A 17,843-nucleotide genomic window follows, 5' to 3' on the forward strand; every position below is an offset into this window, starting at 1 on the left:
TTTATAACTTGTGCAGAATGTGGAATTCAAAACTGAACCTGATTCATATCAATGGCCTGGAGTGCTTCTCCCCTAGTGAAAATTATGGCATGATTTTGATTTTCAGGTTTTCCTTCTCCAATGTCCGTGGGTTTGCCAGGAAGCTTGATGCGGTAAATTTCCTAAAATAAATTTAGAGCACTAAGTACGAAAATGTCATCTGATTAAACATATATGCATAAATAATATAGTGTTGCTTAACCTGAACTAAGCTAGGTTCAGTTGGTGGGAGGTGTGGGTGTACACCCCTTCTCAACTTGAATTTAGTGTCTATTTATTCTTATATGCAAAGCCATCTAGTTACTCCTAGGTTAGTCGTGTTTTTTCTCTTTTTTTGGCGTAACCTGAGCTTTTGGCTTGTATAAATTGGCGCATAAATTGATGAGAAACTAGTAACAAAATTAAGTACAGCGTGAAGAATAATTTTGTGCGCTGGCAGATTTCCTTTCCTTATTTTTCTCCAATCAATTAGTGTGTGATTTCTCCCTGATTGCTAGTTGTACATGCTGGAGAAAATCATGGGATTGTATGCATTAATTAGTTTCCATTTTCCTGCTGTAATTCTTCTATAAAAGGAATGAGAAGGTCAGAAATAGGTGTGCAGTTTGGCAGCGGCAAAACTTCTCGTGTTCTAGTGCTCTTGGTTGTTCTTGTGTGCGTGTGCAAGGGATTGCTTAGGAGGATTGCTGGCATGGTACACTGCTATGAACTTCAAAACAAGTGTAAATTTTAATGAAAGGTGCGCTCATGTAAGAATGGAGCTTTAACAGGAAATCATTGTACCAACACAGCCGATTATTTTATAAGCCTTCATGAATCAAAACATAGGTAAGTAAAATATGTAATTTATATTCAAATACCTCATCATACTTTTCTTCGACAAGATTAGAACAATATCCTTTGAGAAGAACAGAATAATATGTCTTCTCTGTTGTTCCATGTCCAGTCGGAGCTTCTACCTCATCAATGAATGCAACTCGTAATGATGGGTACCTGTGCAATTTAAGTTTCAGATGGATCGGAGCAATCTTAATATGTAAGAGATCTCTTTGCAAAACAGAAAACATTAGCCTTCTTACAATATCATGAGATCAAGGATATTCTGATAGCGGATTTTCTCTTTAGCATTCTTGGACATCTTTTGTGTGCCATAGGCTTGACAAGATACAACATATGTGAATTTGATATCAGCAATAACTTGTGCCATTTCACAAACATCCTCTAACTCCTGATTGGACGCCAATGTTCTACCACGGTCCAATTTAGCTGCAAATTTAACATTGGGTCAAAAATATATAAACATGAGCACACATTGGAAAAAGAAAAAGGAGAAAGCATTGATCTGACCAAGATCATTCGTATCCTGAATACATTGGATCTTAAGTGCCTCCCTATAGTACATGATTCCTCTCACTAGCAAAGTAAAAGCAAATAGTTAGAGGACAAGTTAGATGTCAATGAAACACAGGATTTCCCCAGTGATATTACCAGTTCTGGCGAGCGTTTGACCCCTATAAGATGCCCAAGGACAGATTTCATGCATCACATTTTCATCCTTCCGATTGATATCTATCCTCTCAGTAAAGTTCCACCATTCATCTATTGGTACGCAAGATTCATATTGTATGATTTTCTGACAGGAGAAATAAGTAACTTGTTCTGTAGATAGAATACCTGGATATATTTTCCGTAGATAGAAAAGTATGGATATACCATCCTCATTCTTTTTACTAAGATCTTTTGGTGAAAAGAGCACTTTCTCTGTGTAGTACGGAGTTAAAACACTAACAACAAAGCACAAAGGCCATTAAACAAACTACTAATAATAATCAGTATGGCAAGGTATGATCTGACATAAAAAATGCTTTCGTAAAAAGCTACTGTTGACCTCAACAAACAATTTCAAACTGAGTGCCAAGAAAAGGCCAAAAACCATGCCAACATTGATTGATGAAAGAAAAGAGATAGTGGGAGAGTGAGTTTAAGTTGCCTACCTGAAGGACATCATGCTACGGACCGGTTGAGCCTTAGGCATTTTCATAAAAAGTGAGTTTGCAAAAAAGGTGATTCTACGCCGAGCTTCCAAATTCGTCGGTACATATATAGCAGATTCTTTTGTTGTCAACAACAGTTGGAGCCTAACACACTGTTAACATATGATATCAATAGGTAATAGTGTACTGCTCCTAACTATATAAACAATGAATATTACTAATGAAATAAGATGCTCAAATGGAAGCACGACCTTCTCCTTCCAAGCTTTGTCCTTTAACAAGCCCAGATTTATATTTGTAAACAGTAGTTTTTCCTTTTGTTCTTTTCTGTCCTCGTCCTTCAAAATACTGCAAGATTTGCAGAAATTAGGATCATTAGAAATTATTCATGTGATGCTCATATTAGCGTATATATTACCCTTGTTCATTTCTCATAATATCCTGCGTGATAATCTCCACTATATCTTGTAACAGATTGGCAATTTGTGTCTTAACTAACTCAATCTGATCCTCAGGAGTTTTCTGCGAAAGGAGCCAGTCAATTTTTTAAGTTTTATAATAAAAGTACGGTAAAAAAGATATTAATCAAATACTGAGAAGATTGGTTACTAGTACCAGTATATTATCGAACAGCTTATCAAACCTAGTACTTAGCTGAGGAAGCTGATCCAATCGGAAGTCTCTCACAAGTGACCGACGCTGGATGCTGCAGTCAATGCGGTCACGTATTCGATTTAAAACTCTGTAGCCATGGTAACATCAACTGAATTAGTTAGCCGGAATATACACACACACAAGCCAAGCACTAGCATAGTGGACCAAATAGAAGATATCTTACTTCTTATCACTTTCTTCAGCCATGAGGCTGCAAAGAATTTTCAACAATGTCTCGTAGCATTCTTTTACTGCATAATAGGTATAAGGATCCTGGTTTATTCTCTTTATCAACTCTTCGTCCGTTATTTTGACACTTTTTGCCATGTCAAGTGCCATTGGAATCTAGAACATCACAGCAATAAGCATCACAGTACTTTCTCAGGGAGAAAATTGTGCAGTTCAATTAGTGCATAGCTGAAATAGCGTATACCTTACTGGCAAGAAGAAAAGGAGGCCATTGAAAAACAGTAGCGTCACCGACCGATGGTGGAACAACTAATAAGTTTTTCTCCCTGTACGGAATGGCAAACACAATATTTGTAATATATGGCAATTCAACAAAATAACAAAAAGATGAGAAGTTAAACAACGATGCCAACCTATTGTTTAGTAAGTCCTCATTTCGCAAAGAATCAATAAAAGCATTCCATATGTTAGCAAACTTATCCAAATTTTTGTCCTCCTGGTGAAAAAGTTTACACCACAAGTACGAAACAATAATTGTAAATCCACTATCAAGTCAATTAAAAACAACGTCACAAATAAAATTTGGAAACAAAACTTTAGCAGAACCAGACCTCATGTATTTTTGATTGACTACCATGATTAGGTACAAGGTTATTGCTAAATGCACTTGGGATTGCGTTAAATCTTGATCTTAACATCTCGAGGGTTCGGATCTGCATGAAAGCAAATATTTTGCATCCGCTAAGATCAGTAAATACAGAATGTCAGCACTCCAAGGCTATGACTAGTACTAGACTACCAACCTCACCCAAGTGGCTGAAAGCACCATTTACTCCACCACATATTGTTGAGAAAATTGCATACCATATCTGTGTATCCATGAAGTATACCTGTATGAAAATTTTAATTAGCAACATGGAAAATTTGAAAAACAAAATACCCACCGCAAAAGAAAACTTATAAATTGGCACGTACCATGACAATTGGTGCCCATACAGTAAGCACAACACCTAAATTATGCTGCACTGTGAATCACATTCTTTTCAGTGCCACAAACTTTATGCAAATGAATTAAATATGATGATACTATAGTATGACAACATAATCTTACAGTAAGGGAAGAACTCATGCCACTCATAGGTCCCCACTCCCAAAAACATGATTGTCCTGGTAGGCCCAACTAGAGGAGAAATCTGCCCATGGTAAATAAGCATTAAAAAATCTCAATAATTTTGCATATTTGATGTTATAAAAGATTAATAATTTTTCTCTTAAGGTAATAAAGAAGTTGGAAAAAGAAAGGGGAATTTTTCATAAATTCCAGGATTTATAAATAGTTATCTGAGTGTAACAGTGGTAATGTAAAGGCAAAATACATACTAGAACCACGACACGTGCTAATAAAAAGTAAGGTATCAAGCCATATTTTCTTTGGTGATGGATAAGATCAAAGGGGCATACAAGGAGATATCCTTTGGTGTATGCTCTTTGATGACAATGTCATACTAGTATACGAGAGTAGGACGGGTGTCAATTGGAAATTGGAGTTGTGGAGATAGACTTTCAATTCAAAATGTTTTAGATTTAGTAGGACTAAAGCCGAGTATATGAGGTGCGACTTCAATGCTGCTAGGCATGAGAAGAGAGATGATACCCTAGAAGGACATGTAGGGACGAAGACGGTGACACGATCATGGCAATCGTGGCGTAGATGGTCAAAGCCAAAGTTGATAATGTCAAGGTCACCATAGGCGAGGCATCACACCAGGTTTGCCAAGCCCTGAAACACATTGTGAACGAAGGGACGTATCTGTATAGCCAATGCCAAACATGGGAGCGAGAGTACCATCAACCACGTGCCAATATTTGAGGGATTAGTAGAGAAGACTTTTGTGATAGTTGTGATGCATAGAGCAGCATGAGGAAAAATATGCCAATGCAGCCCACTGTTGCCAGAGTAGATGAAGCGTTGTGGGGAAGAGATGGCGACTCTGGCGATGAGGCTATAGTGGATGAAGAGAGACTGAAGAAATAGATGATCGGATAGGTCGGCTAGGGGCCGCATGGTCCACTGCATGGGCCAAACATTCCGGTGCAAGGGCGCTCAGAGAAGGTGGAGAAGTACCTGAACGGTGAACGAAGACCATGCGCATGTTGTGGGCATTGATGTGGTTTCAAGCGTAATTGTGGCAGCATTAAAGACACAATGGCAAGAGCCACCGTGGACAAGGACGCACCTAAGAGGGCACACCCCAATCGGGTGGCACCCATTTCGGGGGCACTATGGCCCAAGGAGGTGATGCAGTGGCAACCCTAGTGATCAGAGGTGGTGCACGTGTAATCGAGACAACTATAAAACAATAACGCATCATAGCCATGCGCTTAATCGGACCAAGGCGCATACATGCAAGACTATGAAGGACGGTGCCATGTAGATAAAAGGTGGTGCCAGCATTGATAGGGACAACTGGATCAGGACGGGATGACATCGAGTGGTGCCGAGATGATTAGGACCAGCAAACTCTAAGCCACGCGCCCACACTAGGCGGTGCATCATGTCAAATAAGCGGCACTTGGATGCCTGACCGGCATCATGCGTGACCGATCAGATCGGTAGGGAACACATGTATCATGCGAGGAGACAAGTCGGACATCCTGATTGACATTGGCGAGGATGAACCGGCATCAATGCCATGCAGATGGAGTAGCCGGTGGAGTCAACACTAATGTCCCTGCACGCACCGCACGCTAGGCCACGTCACACGGGTGAAGACGAGGAGCACTTGGTGGAGTCGACGTTGATGTTAGAGTTGAGGCATGCCAGGACGATGGGCAGTGGGCAATGCAAATCAATTTTAGATCAAAAAACCAAAAAGAAACGCTGATCAACATCCAGCGAGAGAGGAAAAACCTGACCAACAAATTAGAAAAAGACTATCTAGGTTGGCCGATCAACACGATCGGTAGCGTGAAACCTAGCTACATGTTGTTTAGCCCTCAGCTAAGATCATGGCGATCAATCTCTGCGAGGGCAGCACAACGGAAGTGACGGTTTTGGAGCTAGGACCAAAACCTAAACTGGTACCATGTAAATAAGAGAGAATTGGCTATTTTAGCTGTGGATTTGTGAAACACAGATTTTGGATTGTGAATTTTAAAAAGTTGGATTGTGGATAGTTGAAGCTCTAAAAACTAAAGCCATTTGGCATTCTGTATTATGGATGAGTTAAGTGGTAGCTTTTGTTGTATAATGTCAGTGTCACCACTATAGGATGGGAGAGAGAGACAAGAGATAAGGGAGCAATGTAATGTCATTAGTGGGTAATTTTCTCAAACTACAGGGTGACTCGTATCTTCTAAAATCACATTCCATAGAAGCCGATGGAGGCAGCTTGTGAATTGTAGTGCAAAATGGGGTTGGACTGTAGAAGCTACGTACTCATTTGTTTTAGCTTCAACTTTTTAAAAACTAGAATCCACAACCCCAAGCTAAACAAATAGGCCCTTGATGTGGCGTGTTGTATTGTTGAGCCATGAGCGAATTATGTAGAGTATAGGGCTTGGAAGACAAAAAGCCTCTGCTAGAGATAAGACAGAATCACATAATTACAATATAGAGTTATGCTAGCCATGTTCACTGCCAAACAATTTGAGCATGAGTTGTCTCGCTGCAAGAGGTGTAATGTTATCGGATTTGGTCCCCACCAGCAACAATACGCTGCTGAAGTAAGGCACAATCAAAGCAATAAATCTATTGTGATCAGTGATCTGTTTAGTTTTTTAAGTTATGATTTTGCAAGATTATTACCTCTAAGGTAATGATAAGATTGGTCATTTCCCTTATTAATTGTTGCCTAGCTTATAAAGTCTATGGTAATTATCATTAGGAAGAAAAAAGAGAAATAGAAAATTCTCTTAGGTACCTACCCCTAGTGTTCCCTGCTTATCCACACTGCCCCCAACCCCCGAGGGGCCCGTGGCTTAAAAAAAATCTCTACCAAGCCACAAACACCTACATACACACATATAGGCAAATCCACTTATATGTCGTACACCTCCTATTTGACTTTTTTTCCCTCCCTATTTTAAGCTGTTGCCTTGGCCTCCTTTTGATGGCATTTACGTCGATATTACCAGGTTTATAAGACACTACTAGAAAATAATAATGCCGGTATTATACCAACCTCAACATAAAAACTGAAGGCAAGCTTGCATACAAGCAATAGAATCCAGAACGATGTGTACCTGTTTTATGAAAAAAAAATCAGTATTAAATGGAGATCATAAAATTGAAAAATTAGGTATCAACAAAACGTAGCTCTTACTTAAGAAGTGAACCTGTGCCCTCATACATGCCTCGGGCAACATATAACTTTGGCTGATTAGAAAACAAACATGTCAGAACTACCAACAATTCTGTTAAGAGGTTATGTACACAAATCTAGTTAAATGCTAAAAAGCTTACCTGAGTCCACCACAAAAGAAATCTAACAATGTGAGCATTTGAGCGCTCTAAGGCCCCACGAATAGGTAGAAATATAAAGAACAAGGCACTGAATATGTTTGGTAACATGTAAAGAGCAACTGCAAAGTTATAAATAGATTCACTCTGCAAATTTCCAATCCAGTTGCTAAAGAACTTCACAGGGCCTGTGAGATTTCGAGTAGAGCTTGAGTATGTCGTCGGAAGAATGATTAACCAGGCAATAGATACGGCAAATTTCATGATATATCTTATTATTTGTGAGCACTCCAGGCTCCTCCAAGCTTCCCAGTTAAGAACAATCTCTAGTGTGGCTGAAAAAGTTTAAAAGGCCAAATTCAGAAATTGGTGCATCATTTGGAACAAGGACCGGACCAGCACCAAATTCTATTAAGATGCATACAAATTGAAATTAAGGAAGGCTTGCTTAAAATAATTGCAACAAAAGAACTAAGGTCACAAGATGCAGAAAGCCCCTCAGTAGGAAAGTAAATTTGTACTTTGAAGGAAGTTTAGAAATGCAGCCGTTATGAAGATTGTCAACACATTTCTGAAAACCGCTGGTTCAAATATAGCAGAAAGCGATCCAGAAGGGCTCCAAGCAATAATTACCATGGCCTGCAAGTGCATAAAAATATTAAATCGTGCATATAAGAAAATGTAACAATCCTTTAAGCAATGACAAAGGCCAATGTTTACCTGGAAAGCTAATATAAAGAAGGCCCACATACGATCAAAACTTCTGAATAGGTGCAGAAATGTACGAATTTCAACAAAATTTGTTTTTGGAATCCTCGGACTGCTAATTGCATGATAATGTTGCTGCAAACATATAAAATTAGTTCCACATTGTTTTTCGAAGCATATAGTTTCAAGTGGCATGAAATTTCCTTAAAATATAAGCAAACTGGACGATCAATAGTAAGCATGTAAAATCAATTGATGTAGCATCCTCTAAATTTCTGACTCTGTGTTGTGGCATGGGCACTAGGCCTTGGGCCACAACGGTGCCGTACGGCCAAGGAGCAGAAGCACCACATGTCAGGCAATCAAGAGGAGATAAGGATCATTAGTTTCCTTCAAGATTAGACAAGTTAGTAGCAGATTTTGTTAGTTAGGATTTAATTAGATTTGATTAGGTTTGATAATGGAGTCCTAGCCGGCTATATAAAAGCCACCCATGCCACGTTAGGAAGTAGGCAAGAAAGAAGTAGGCTGGGTCCCCTTCTTGCGCTGTGGGCTGAGGCCCCCGGCCGCGCTATATCAACTTGGTATCAAGAGATCTTACCGGCGCATCGCCTCCATACCCGGCACCGACGATCTTGCGATCGCGACCTACTTAGCCAAGATCGATTGCATCCTTTGTCGAGATGGAGATCGTCCTCGGCCGCTTCAACGACTACCACGACGACAATGAGACTCGCATCGTTGTTGTGGAGATGGCCAGTGAGGGGCACGGTGCCACCTCGACGACCCATCTACAGCACGGGAACGCCTTCATGTTGAAAATAGAGGAGCAACTCCAGAGGGATTCGTTGCATTTGATGGCATGGACCACCCACCCTCAGCATCTTTGCCTCTGCAGTCAAAAGCGACATGCTGTGCAGCCCTCCCCACCCTTCTGCCTGCATCTTCAACACTGCCACCACCAACCCCCCTCTAGTGCCATCAATGACATTTGCTCCGTTGATGTAATGGTATTTGATGTAATTTAAGAAATACATGTAGTTTGAATTAATGTATTAAGTGTTTATCGTGACTTAAACATTAGAAGAATTGATGCATGTGATGCATTTTAGATTGTGCATTTTCTTAGCTGCCGAATATCTATTAGTGCCGGTTCCCTAGGAATCAGTGTCGGATCGTGGATTGAACCAGCACTGATAGTGATTTTTAGTACCAGTTCCATACCCAACAATAATAGTCAGTGACTATCAGTACCGAGTAATCAGTGTCGGTTCAAAACCTGTCACTAATGGCGATTTTGAACTGACACTGATGAGATATTCTGCAGTAGTGGAGCCAACCATCATGGCTTGTGTTGTCAACTTGGAAGTGCCATAGTTGGTTCTGCCATCACTATCCCCAAGGGCGACATCATTGGCGGGCATCCATGGCATAGCAACTTGTCACCGTTCGTCAAGAGAAGGGTGACCAACTATCATCTTGGAGGAATTCCCAACGTGTGATAGCAAGGATGACCCATTGTCCTAGCTGTGAGCAGTTCTTCTGGGAGAAGCCACACCGGAGGAGAAGGCTTGGCTCGTGTCATTTCACATGACCGAGGTTGTGTTGATGTGGTACTACCGATCGGGCCTCTGTGCAGCACCTCCTTCGTTGGAGGATTTCAAGGTGCACATCAGCAATGGTGCTAGAGTCTATTGCAGCATGCAAAACACACTGCAGAACATTATCATTGCCCCCAGCCTCAAGGCCCAACGCATGACAAAAGATCATTGCAGTCTAAGGATCTGAGGGAGAAGATGAGGCAGCAATAAGCCATTGCGCCTTCACCACCAGCACATCACCGATGATATCGTCACCAACGCTGGTGATGTCTCATCAATCGCGATAGCTGAGACATCGCCAACCATGACAACCACAATAATGCTAGGGTTTGTAGCCACAAACTCTACATGTTTTCACAGGAGTCTGCTGCTGTCGTGCTATCCCGATCTGCAGTGGAGCTATCTGTGAGTACCATGATGGTGCCCAATGTTGATGTAACGGCACCACACCCTGTTTTGGCCATTACAAAATTGCAACAATAGCTACAACATTGCTGCAGTTGTCTGTAGAAATAGATGGGCTGCCACAACATCATTGGGGGCTCTTATGGTGCTGGTGGGATCACCTCAACTGTCCATGGTGCTGCCACATAACATGCCTCACCACTAATGCTCATCAACGTGGGGCTACCAAGGACTATCGTTGTGGCCACCACCACCACAGCTCGACAATTGAGCTGTGTTTTAAGGACGAAGGAAAAGGAGTTGAGGAGGGGCAGGGCATGAGATGTCCAGCAGCTGCCCTATCACTCCTTTCAATAGTGAAGGCTACACTTCTCCTCATCCATAGGTGCTATGGTAGAATAGGATGCAATACATGCACAGTCCCTTCCCTAAGCAAGGATAGCGATACTACACAATGTCCCTTCCGTAAGCAGCGGCATGGGCATTACGTGTAATCCCATGGGTAAGGGTGATGTTGCCCCAAGTCTTGAAGGATCAAGCCAACTGCCATTGTCGAGTCCTTTCAATAATGTGGGGCCTTCTTAGGTATCAACCATGGCCCCCACCAGCTCCAAAACGAGCTATGTCGAAAGAAGGGTGGAATTGTCATGTGCAGGTCTAGAGCAGGGCCTTTGGGTACTGTAGTAGGCACTTTTTGCTTAGATCTTGAGAAACTTAATTGAAATATGTCTTGATTTATATGTAATGAGTGATTAACAAGATTGTTGATTCGATCTGATGATTTCAGGTATTGCATGAGTATGTCTATGTATTGCAAGTTTGATCATGACTAGCTAAAATTGGTGAGAATATTGGAGTTGGACTAATTAGAGATGGAATTGGAGAAACATGTGTGCTTGTCTCATAATGTGCAGGTAATAGATGTAACTTGGCGGTTGACGGTGGGATGATTGGGGCTAAGCGGAGTGCTTAGAGCCGGGTGATCAAGGAGGCCAGACGGAGTCAAGGCCGATCCTATCTGTATACATAGAGATCAAGAAAAGCATGAAAAGACAGATAAAGACGGCGTGTTGACAAAGTCAAGCAAAAGGGATGTCAGTGTAAGTGGCAAGGCGGCTCGAGGGATCGGGAGCGGGAGAGACTTGTCAGCGGTTAAAATTGCAAGACGGAGAACACATATCGACACCGGGATGCTTGATTAAGGTATAAGCAAGTGGCAGTGCGTCACGCTTTGAGAAGCATGCAAGGTAACTCGTGATTTGACCTCAAAACCTTGGAAGGATAAAATATACGTGGTATCATCATGAAGCTTGTGTCGAGGTGAAGCTAAGTTATGAAGGCGCCATGACCATCCGATGGACGAGATAAAAGATGGACAAAAATACTCTCGATGATAGGTAGGAGTATATTGAAAGATAGGGGCATTTTGGCAACAAATTAGAAAACTTGAGAGTCAAGGAACCTAGACTATAAATAGAGGGGGAGGGCTGATTAAGCCCTTTGAATCATCCATTTGAGAGTTGAGAGCTAGTATTTTAGAAGAGCAAAGGAGTGCTTAGCCTATGTATTAGATGAGAGCTTTGTGAGGAAAAACGCCTTGTAATCCGCTAAAATTGGGTGTTCCTCTGCTTTTAATGAAGATGTTGTGTTCATCTTCTTCTAGTTTCTCTCTATTGATTCTCTTGCTTTTTTTGCAAGTTCTTTAATTTTTGTGGCAATTTTCGTTTTTATTGAAGAGCTGAAATTTTTCACCTTGTTGATTTGTTCTTCTTGTTGCTAGAGGTATAAAATTCACATACAAATGTATACAGGTGAGTATTGAATTCCATTGCCTCTAAATAATTAATTTGGAGAGTTTCTTCACCCGATGACTATCTTTTTGGTTCAAAGTGTTCTTTTTCTAGTTCCAAGATTTTGTGTGCAATGACACATGATTTGGATTTCAATAGAACTTAGTGTTTAATTCCAACTATGAGAGCCATGTTTTCTTTGAGGATCTTTTGGTGCAACATGTCTTTCTTAACTTTTTGCTTCATCTCTTGTTTTTTAAGTGTGTTGGGTAAAAGAATAGGAGAATGTTGTCTATTTCAAAAGAAATTTGTAAGATATCTATTGACTCCCCCTCTAGTTGCTGTTCTCTATCCTACAATTAGTATCAGAGCTGAGTTTGATCATTTGTTGACCTTAATTGGTTTTGTGATCCGTAGGCGACAACAGAGAGACATGAGAAGATCCCTTTCTTTAAAGGTCGTAATTTTCGTACTAGAATGTGCGTATAGATGCTTATCTCTTAAGCCAAGGAAGTGTTATATGGGAGGTTGTAGACTCCAACTATGAAATTTCTATCACTCGCACTTCTCAGACCCAGATTGAATAGTATGAAGTCAACAGCAAGGCTAGAAATATATTGTTCACTAGTCTGAGTCGTAATGAGTTTGATAGAATTCAACACCTCCGCACTACTAAAGAGGTATACTCTTAGTGTCTTTCATGAGGGCACTAAGCAAATCAAGGATAGGCGTCATAGCACTTACAATAAAGAATATCAGATATTTGTGTAAAGACCCGGAGAGTCTTTGAATGCTATATTTGCTCATTTTGATGGAAGTGTTAGCAATCATAGATCCACTGGGGTTTTGCCTTACTCTGATCATGAGTGGGCGATCAAGTTTCTCTATGCTCTCGACTGTAGCATTTGGGAAGTAATGATCTCTAACATCGAGGAGTCATCCAGTTACGACACATTGACTTGTGATGAACTTTTTAGCAAGCTAAAGTCCACAGAGATAGCCAAGGAGGCTATGATAGGTCTAGAAAACCTTTGTCTCAAAACATGACGTTGGTTTTAGGACCTAGTAGTGGTAGTTAGGCTGAAGTTGATTTTTCTTGTGCTAATCCTTCATCTAGTGGATTTACTTTGTCTTCCTTGGTCTCTATCACTGACTAGTAGGTGAACGCACTCGATGATGAGGATTTGGCTTTGATTATGAAAAAGTTCACCCGCTTCTACAACAGTCGAAGAGACCGGAGGAGAGGCGGCTCTCACGCTTGTTATGAGTGTGGTGATACCACTTATTTCAAGGAGGACTGTCGAAAGCTCAAGAAGGAAGACCGCGGCCATGACCATGACAAGCATAAGAAGAAGAACAAGAAGCCCTTCTTCACAAACCACGATAGGATAGCCAACAATAGGGCAGCCAAGATGGCATCTCGATCTTTTGTGGAGGCACTCAGAGACATTGACACTTCCTTGAGCGAGGAAGAGATCTCAGAGGGGGAGCTGCCTATGAAGAAGAAGAACAACAACAAGGACTTCGCCAGCTTTTGCTTCATGGCAGATGACAATGATAGCGATCTTTAGCTTGATTCTTCTGAGGTATCACCTACCTATGACCAGCTTTCTATTCAGGTTGATACCTTGAATGATGCTCTTGTTAGTAAGGATAGATTACTTAAGAAAGATGTTCATGAGTTGAAGGAGCTTAAGTCTAGTTATGACTGTGTGATAACTGAGTTTACCTTATTTAAGTCTAGGGCCAAAGATGAGGATTGTGATAGTTACCTTGTGCTCATGAGTGAGCTTACCGAGCTTTAGACTTTGCATACTCAAGACACCAGTCGGCTTGAGACTACTGAGAAGAAGCTACTTGAGGAATCTAGGTCTACTCTCTTGGGAACTTGCAAGAATTGCCCTTTGCTTGTAAAGGATGTTGAGATGAAAGACAAATGCATCAAGGAGCTAGCGTTTAGATTGGAGAGTGCTAAGTGTTCCAAGGATGTGCAGCCAAATTGTTCTACCTGCATTGTCTTTAAGGACAAACTCAGTTTGGTTAGAGGGCAAGTTCAAAAGCTGATGGTTGAGAATGAGTATTTCATTTCTTAGTGGAAAAATGCTTAGAAGGCAAAGGAAAAATGAGTCTGATTTTGGCCAAGATCAAAATGAGGGCAGATAAGACAGGTTTAGCTTTAGGGTTGGGTTTTGAGAGAGTGGATTACAATGGGGATAGAAAGACTGTTCTCACCACACCTACTATCTTTGAAGCTGAGAAATTCAAAATCAATGTCACACCACTACCCACTAAGAAGAAACCCACACCCTGACCAATGAAAGCTCCACAGTCTAAAATGAAAGCCCCTGTGAGAGAGTCTGGAGTGACCGGCAGAAAAGTTCCTCAAAGACGCTATCATTGCACTTACTGCCAGAATGAGAGGCATGAGTGGGAGTTGAGTATTTGGGACATGTACCACCCTTCCCTTGGTGTATATGAGCTTTTTCTTCGCCCTCACTCATGGGTTTCAGGCTCTTTTCAGTTTCCTTCTAGAGGTGGTGCCCGGCGTAGATCATATCATAATTCATATGGTTTTGGTTAACATATCAGAGACTTTGAGTCATACTGCTTTGTCGGACCACTCTTTCCTCATCGTGGTGCCCTCCCTCAGTGTGCTAGGATTGATTTGCATACACCTGCTTTTACCTCTTCCCCTTGAGTGTCTCGATACTAGATTCTCAAAAAGTTTCTTACTTACCTTAGCACTGAGTACTCGAGCTCTTCTTATTTGATGTAGGTGGTAGGTGGAGGCTTGGAGAACAAGTTGCTTATTGATTCCAGTTGTTCGCGCCATATGACAAGAGATGCATCATGGTTCTCCAGCCTCACCCCGATGAAGCGACTTGAATATATCACATTTAGGGATGGCAGAAAAGGAAGAGTGAAGGCCAAAGGTATGGTAAAGGTGAATAAGAGTTTTTCTCTCAAAGATGTGGCTTTGATAGAGCATCTGTGATACAATTTACTTTCTGTATCTCAATTGTTGGATGAGGACTTGGAAGTGCGCTTCAAGCACAATGCTTCTTGAGTTCTTGATCCCTCGGACGCTTTGGTTTATCCAATTTCTCGAGTTGGGAGAGTTTTTACAGCTAATTTTTTTGAGTTATGTGGTTCTTCTCTATGTTTAATTACACAACTTTATTCTGAGCTTTGGATGTGGCATAGTAGGCTAGGGCACATGATTTTTGATTTTCTCACATGGTTGAGTAGCCTTAGCTTGATCCAAGGATTATCCAAGCTCAAGTTTGAGAAGAACCTTATTTGCACTCCTTGTCGGCATGGCAAGATGATTGCCGCTTCTTACTCACCAGCTAATCTGATGATGACTGAACGACTAGGAGAACTTCTCCATATGGATACTGTTGGTCCTTTTTGAGTTCGTTTGGCAGGTGGGAAGTGGTATGTACATTGTTGATCACTACTCTTGCTATTCTTGGGTTTTCTTTCTTGTGAGCAAGGATGAAGTGTTCTCACACTTTCGGAGCTTAGCTTTGAGATTATTCAAGGAACTCCTTGGTGCATTGAAAGCAATATGCAGTGATAATGGCACTGAGTTTAAGAACTATCTCTATGATACTTTCTGTCTTGAATATGGCCTTGAGCATCAATTTTTTGTTCCACGTGTTCCTCATCATAATGACGTGATTGAAAGGAAAAATAGAACTTTGGTTGAAATGGTTAGGACGATGCTTGATGAGCATAGGATTCTTAGAAAGTTTCAGGTAGAGGCTATTAGCAAGCTTGCTATATCTCTAATCAGATTTTATTGCGCTCAATTTTTAATGTGACTTCTTATGAGTTGCGCTTTGGGAGGAGGCTGAAGGTTTCTCACTTGAGAGTTTTTTGTTGTCGTTACTTCATCCTAAAGTATGGCGATCTTGATAAGTTCGAGCCGCGCTCTTCCGATGTGATTTTCATGGGTTATTCTCTGCATGGTCATTCTTACAGGGTTTATATTCTTGACACCAACACCATCATGGAGTCCTATGATGTGACATTTGATGAATCAACCTATTGTGCTAGCTCTGTTCTTGAGTGTGCAGGTGATCAAGAGATTAGTGAAAATATCTTTGTAGATGACAACCTTCCAACTCTCAATAATGATAAGGATGACCCACTACTTCCTGCTATCACACCTGCTTTAGAGCTGGCTCCTGCTTCTTCGATACTGGCAGAGGGTCCTACAACATCTACTTCCACTTCAGCTACTTTCGAGCCTACAACAGCTGTGTTTGAGTGGAAGATCATTTCACAGTGCAAGGCCCCTCAGCACATTCAGCGGAGACAGTCGACGACTTTGGTGAAGGGTAACAAGGTCCAAATCTGCTCAATATGATCATTTAATTGATTATGTATTTGTTGCTTTTTTTGAGCCCCATGATATTGGACACACTTTTTCTAATTCAAATTGGATCAATGCCATGCATGAAGAACTAGAAAATTTTGAGAGAAACTAAGTTTGGGTTCTTGTACAACCACCCCAAATATTCATACCATAGGCACAAAATAGGTTTTTAAGACCAAATAGAAGGAGGATGTGCCCATAGTTAGAAACAAAGCTAGAATTGTGACTCAGGGTCTCACTCAAATAGAGGGGATAGACTTTAGAGAGACCTTTGCACATGTTGTTAGATTAGAAGCCATTAGGATCCTCCTTGAATTTTCGACATCCTAAGGTTTCAAGTTGTATCAAATGGATGTCAAAAGTGCTTTCCTAAATAGTTTTATAGAAGAAGATGTCTATGTCAAGCAACCCTTTGGTTTTGAGCACCCTAAATACTCACATAGAGTATATAGGCTTTGAGTATTTAAGCTTCAAAAGGCTTTGTATGGGCTTAAGCAGGTGCCTAGTTAAAGTGCATCTAGCCCTTATATGTGGTTTTGATAATTAATGACAATATCTATAGACTAACGATGGTGTTGAGTTTGTCAGTAGGTTATTCCATAGGTATTGTATTGAGAGATATGCATGAGCTCTAGGTGAATGGGGCGATTAAAAATGCATCAAAATGAATGAGCTCTAGGTGATGCTCGCGTAAGTGATGACAATACCTATGGACTAACAATTATGTTAAGAATTGTTATTAGGTTATTTCATAGGAGATGCATAAATGATGAATCATAGATTTTCTGAGAAATGCCATGAGAACAAAAGAAATGCATCGTTCTCATTGAGCTCCTAGTGATGCTCATAAGGAGAAATAAAAGCTCAATAAGATTGACAATAAACTTGAAGATTAAGTTACTTGTGGAGATCAAGTAACTAAAGGTATGACATTGTCAATAGAGTTTTATGGACTAACCCGTGTGCTATGTGCTTGAGAATGAGTGGGGTTATGTTCTATATGAAGATTGAGAATATGCATGAAGGCTAATAAGTTATGTGTAGAGATCAAGTAACTTAAGGTACAAAAGTTGTCAATTAGGTTTTATGGACTAACCCATGTGTTTTGTGCTTGAGAGTGAGATGGGTTAGGATCCATTAGAAGGCATAAGTTGAATTGAAATCATATATACCAAGAGTAAAGAACAAGAGTGGACTCCATATTTGATAAAGTTAATTCCTTGAAGATGTCGAATACAAAGTGGTTTTCTACGGCAAGACGATGAAGGACAAGTAAGACTCGGTTGCGGTGGACCATCCGTAGTAAAGAGTAAGAAAATGGCTTGGCACCGAAGGAGTCTTTGGGTGAGGTTCTGAGGGGAAGTCTCAGTTTGGGGCTGTTTAGTTCACCTGAAGTCTCCGGGTGGAGATGGGTACTCCGGGTTCCAAAGTTTCCGAGTTGAGTTCCAGCCAGGGTTCTCGGTTAAGCGTTCCTGTGCCAACCCAGAGTCTCCGGCTTGACCTAAATACTCCAGTTAGACCAGAAAAGCCTATAACAGCTAGTTTTTCTAAGTGGGCTATAAATACCCCCTCAAACCAAGAGTCTCCGGCTTGACCCAAATACTCCGGTTAGACCAG

At 41.0% G+C, this 17,843-nt stretch overlaps 1 protein-coding gene across 1 annotated transcript in view; it reads right to left on the reverse strand.

The window, feature by feature from the left end:
- Nucleotides 1–17,843, reverse strand: part of LOC133915713 (putative callose synthase 6) — a 63,567-nt gene that overhangs the window by 16,281 nt on the left and 29,443 nt on the right. Inside the window, exons 13-34 of the mRNA XM_062358980.1 lie at nt 8,059–8,181; nt 7,860–7,977; nt 7,342–7,673; nt 7,202–7,254; nt 7,061–7,121; nt 3,988–4,069; nt 3,852–3,901; nt 3,680–3,766; nt 3,488–3,589; nt 3,290–3,372; nt 3,121–3,202; nt 2,872–3,032; nt 2,649–2,775; nt 2,452–2,555; nt 2,285–2,381; nt 2,034–2,185; nt 1,714–1,823; nt 1,528–1,638; nt 1,387–1,452; nt 1,119–1,305; nt 900–1,032; nt 39–161 (exon numbers count right to left, since the gene is read on the reverse strand). Of these exons, the coding sequence (XP_062214964.1) occupies nt 39–161; nt 900–1,032; nt 1,119–1,305; nt 1,387–1,452; nt 1,528–1,638; nt 1,714–1,823; nt 2,034–2,185; nt 2,285–2,381; nt 2,452–2,555; nt 2,649–2,775; nt 2,872–3,032; nt 3,121–3,202; nt 3,290–3,372; nt 3,488–3,589; nt 3,680–3,766; nt 3,852–3,901; nt 3,988–4,069; nt 7,061–7,121; nt 7,202–7,254; nt 7,342–7,673; nt 7,860–7,977; nt 8,059–8,181 (2,544 nt within the window). The remainder of the gene's footprint in view (nt 1–38; nt 162–899; nt 1,033–1,118; nt 1,306–1,386; nt 1,453–1,527; nt 1,639–1,713; nt 1,824–2,033; nt 2,186–2,284; nt 2,382–2,451; nt 2,556–2,648; nt 2,776–2,871; nt 3,033–3,120; nt 3,203–3,289; nt 3,373–3,487; nt 3,590–3,679; nt 3,767–3,851; nt 3,902–3,987; nt 4,070–7,060; nt 7,122–7,201; nt 7,255–7,341; nt 7,674–7,859; nt 7,978–8,058; nt 8,182–17,843) is intronic.

Source organism: Phragmites australis, chromosome 4, assembly GCF_958298935.1.
Source record: "Phragmites australis chromosome 4, lpPhrAust1.1, whole genome shotgun sequence".
NCBI lineage: Eukaryota > Viridiplantae > Streptophyta > Magnoliopsida > Poales > Poaceae > Phragmites > Phragmites australis.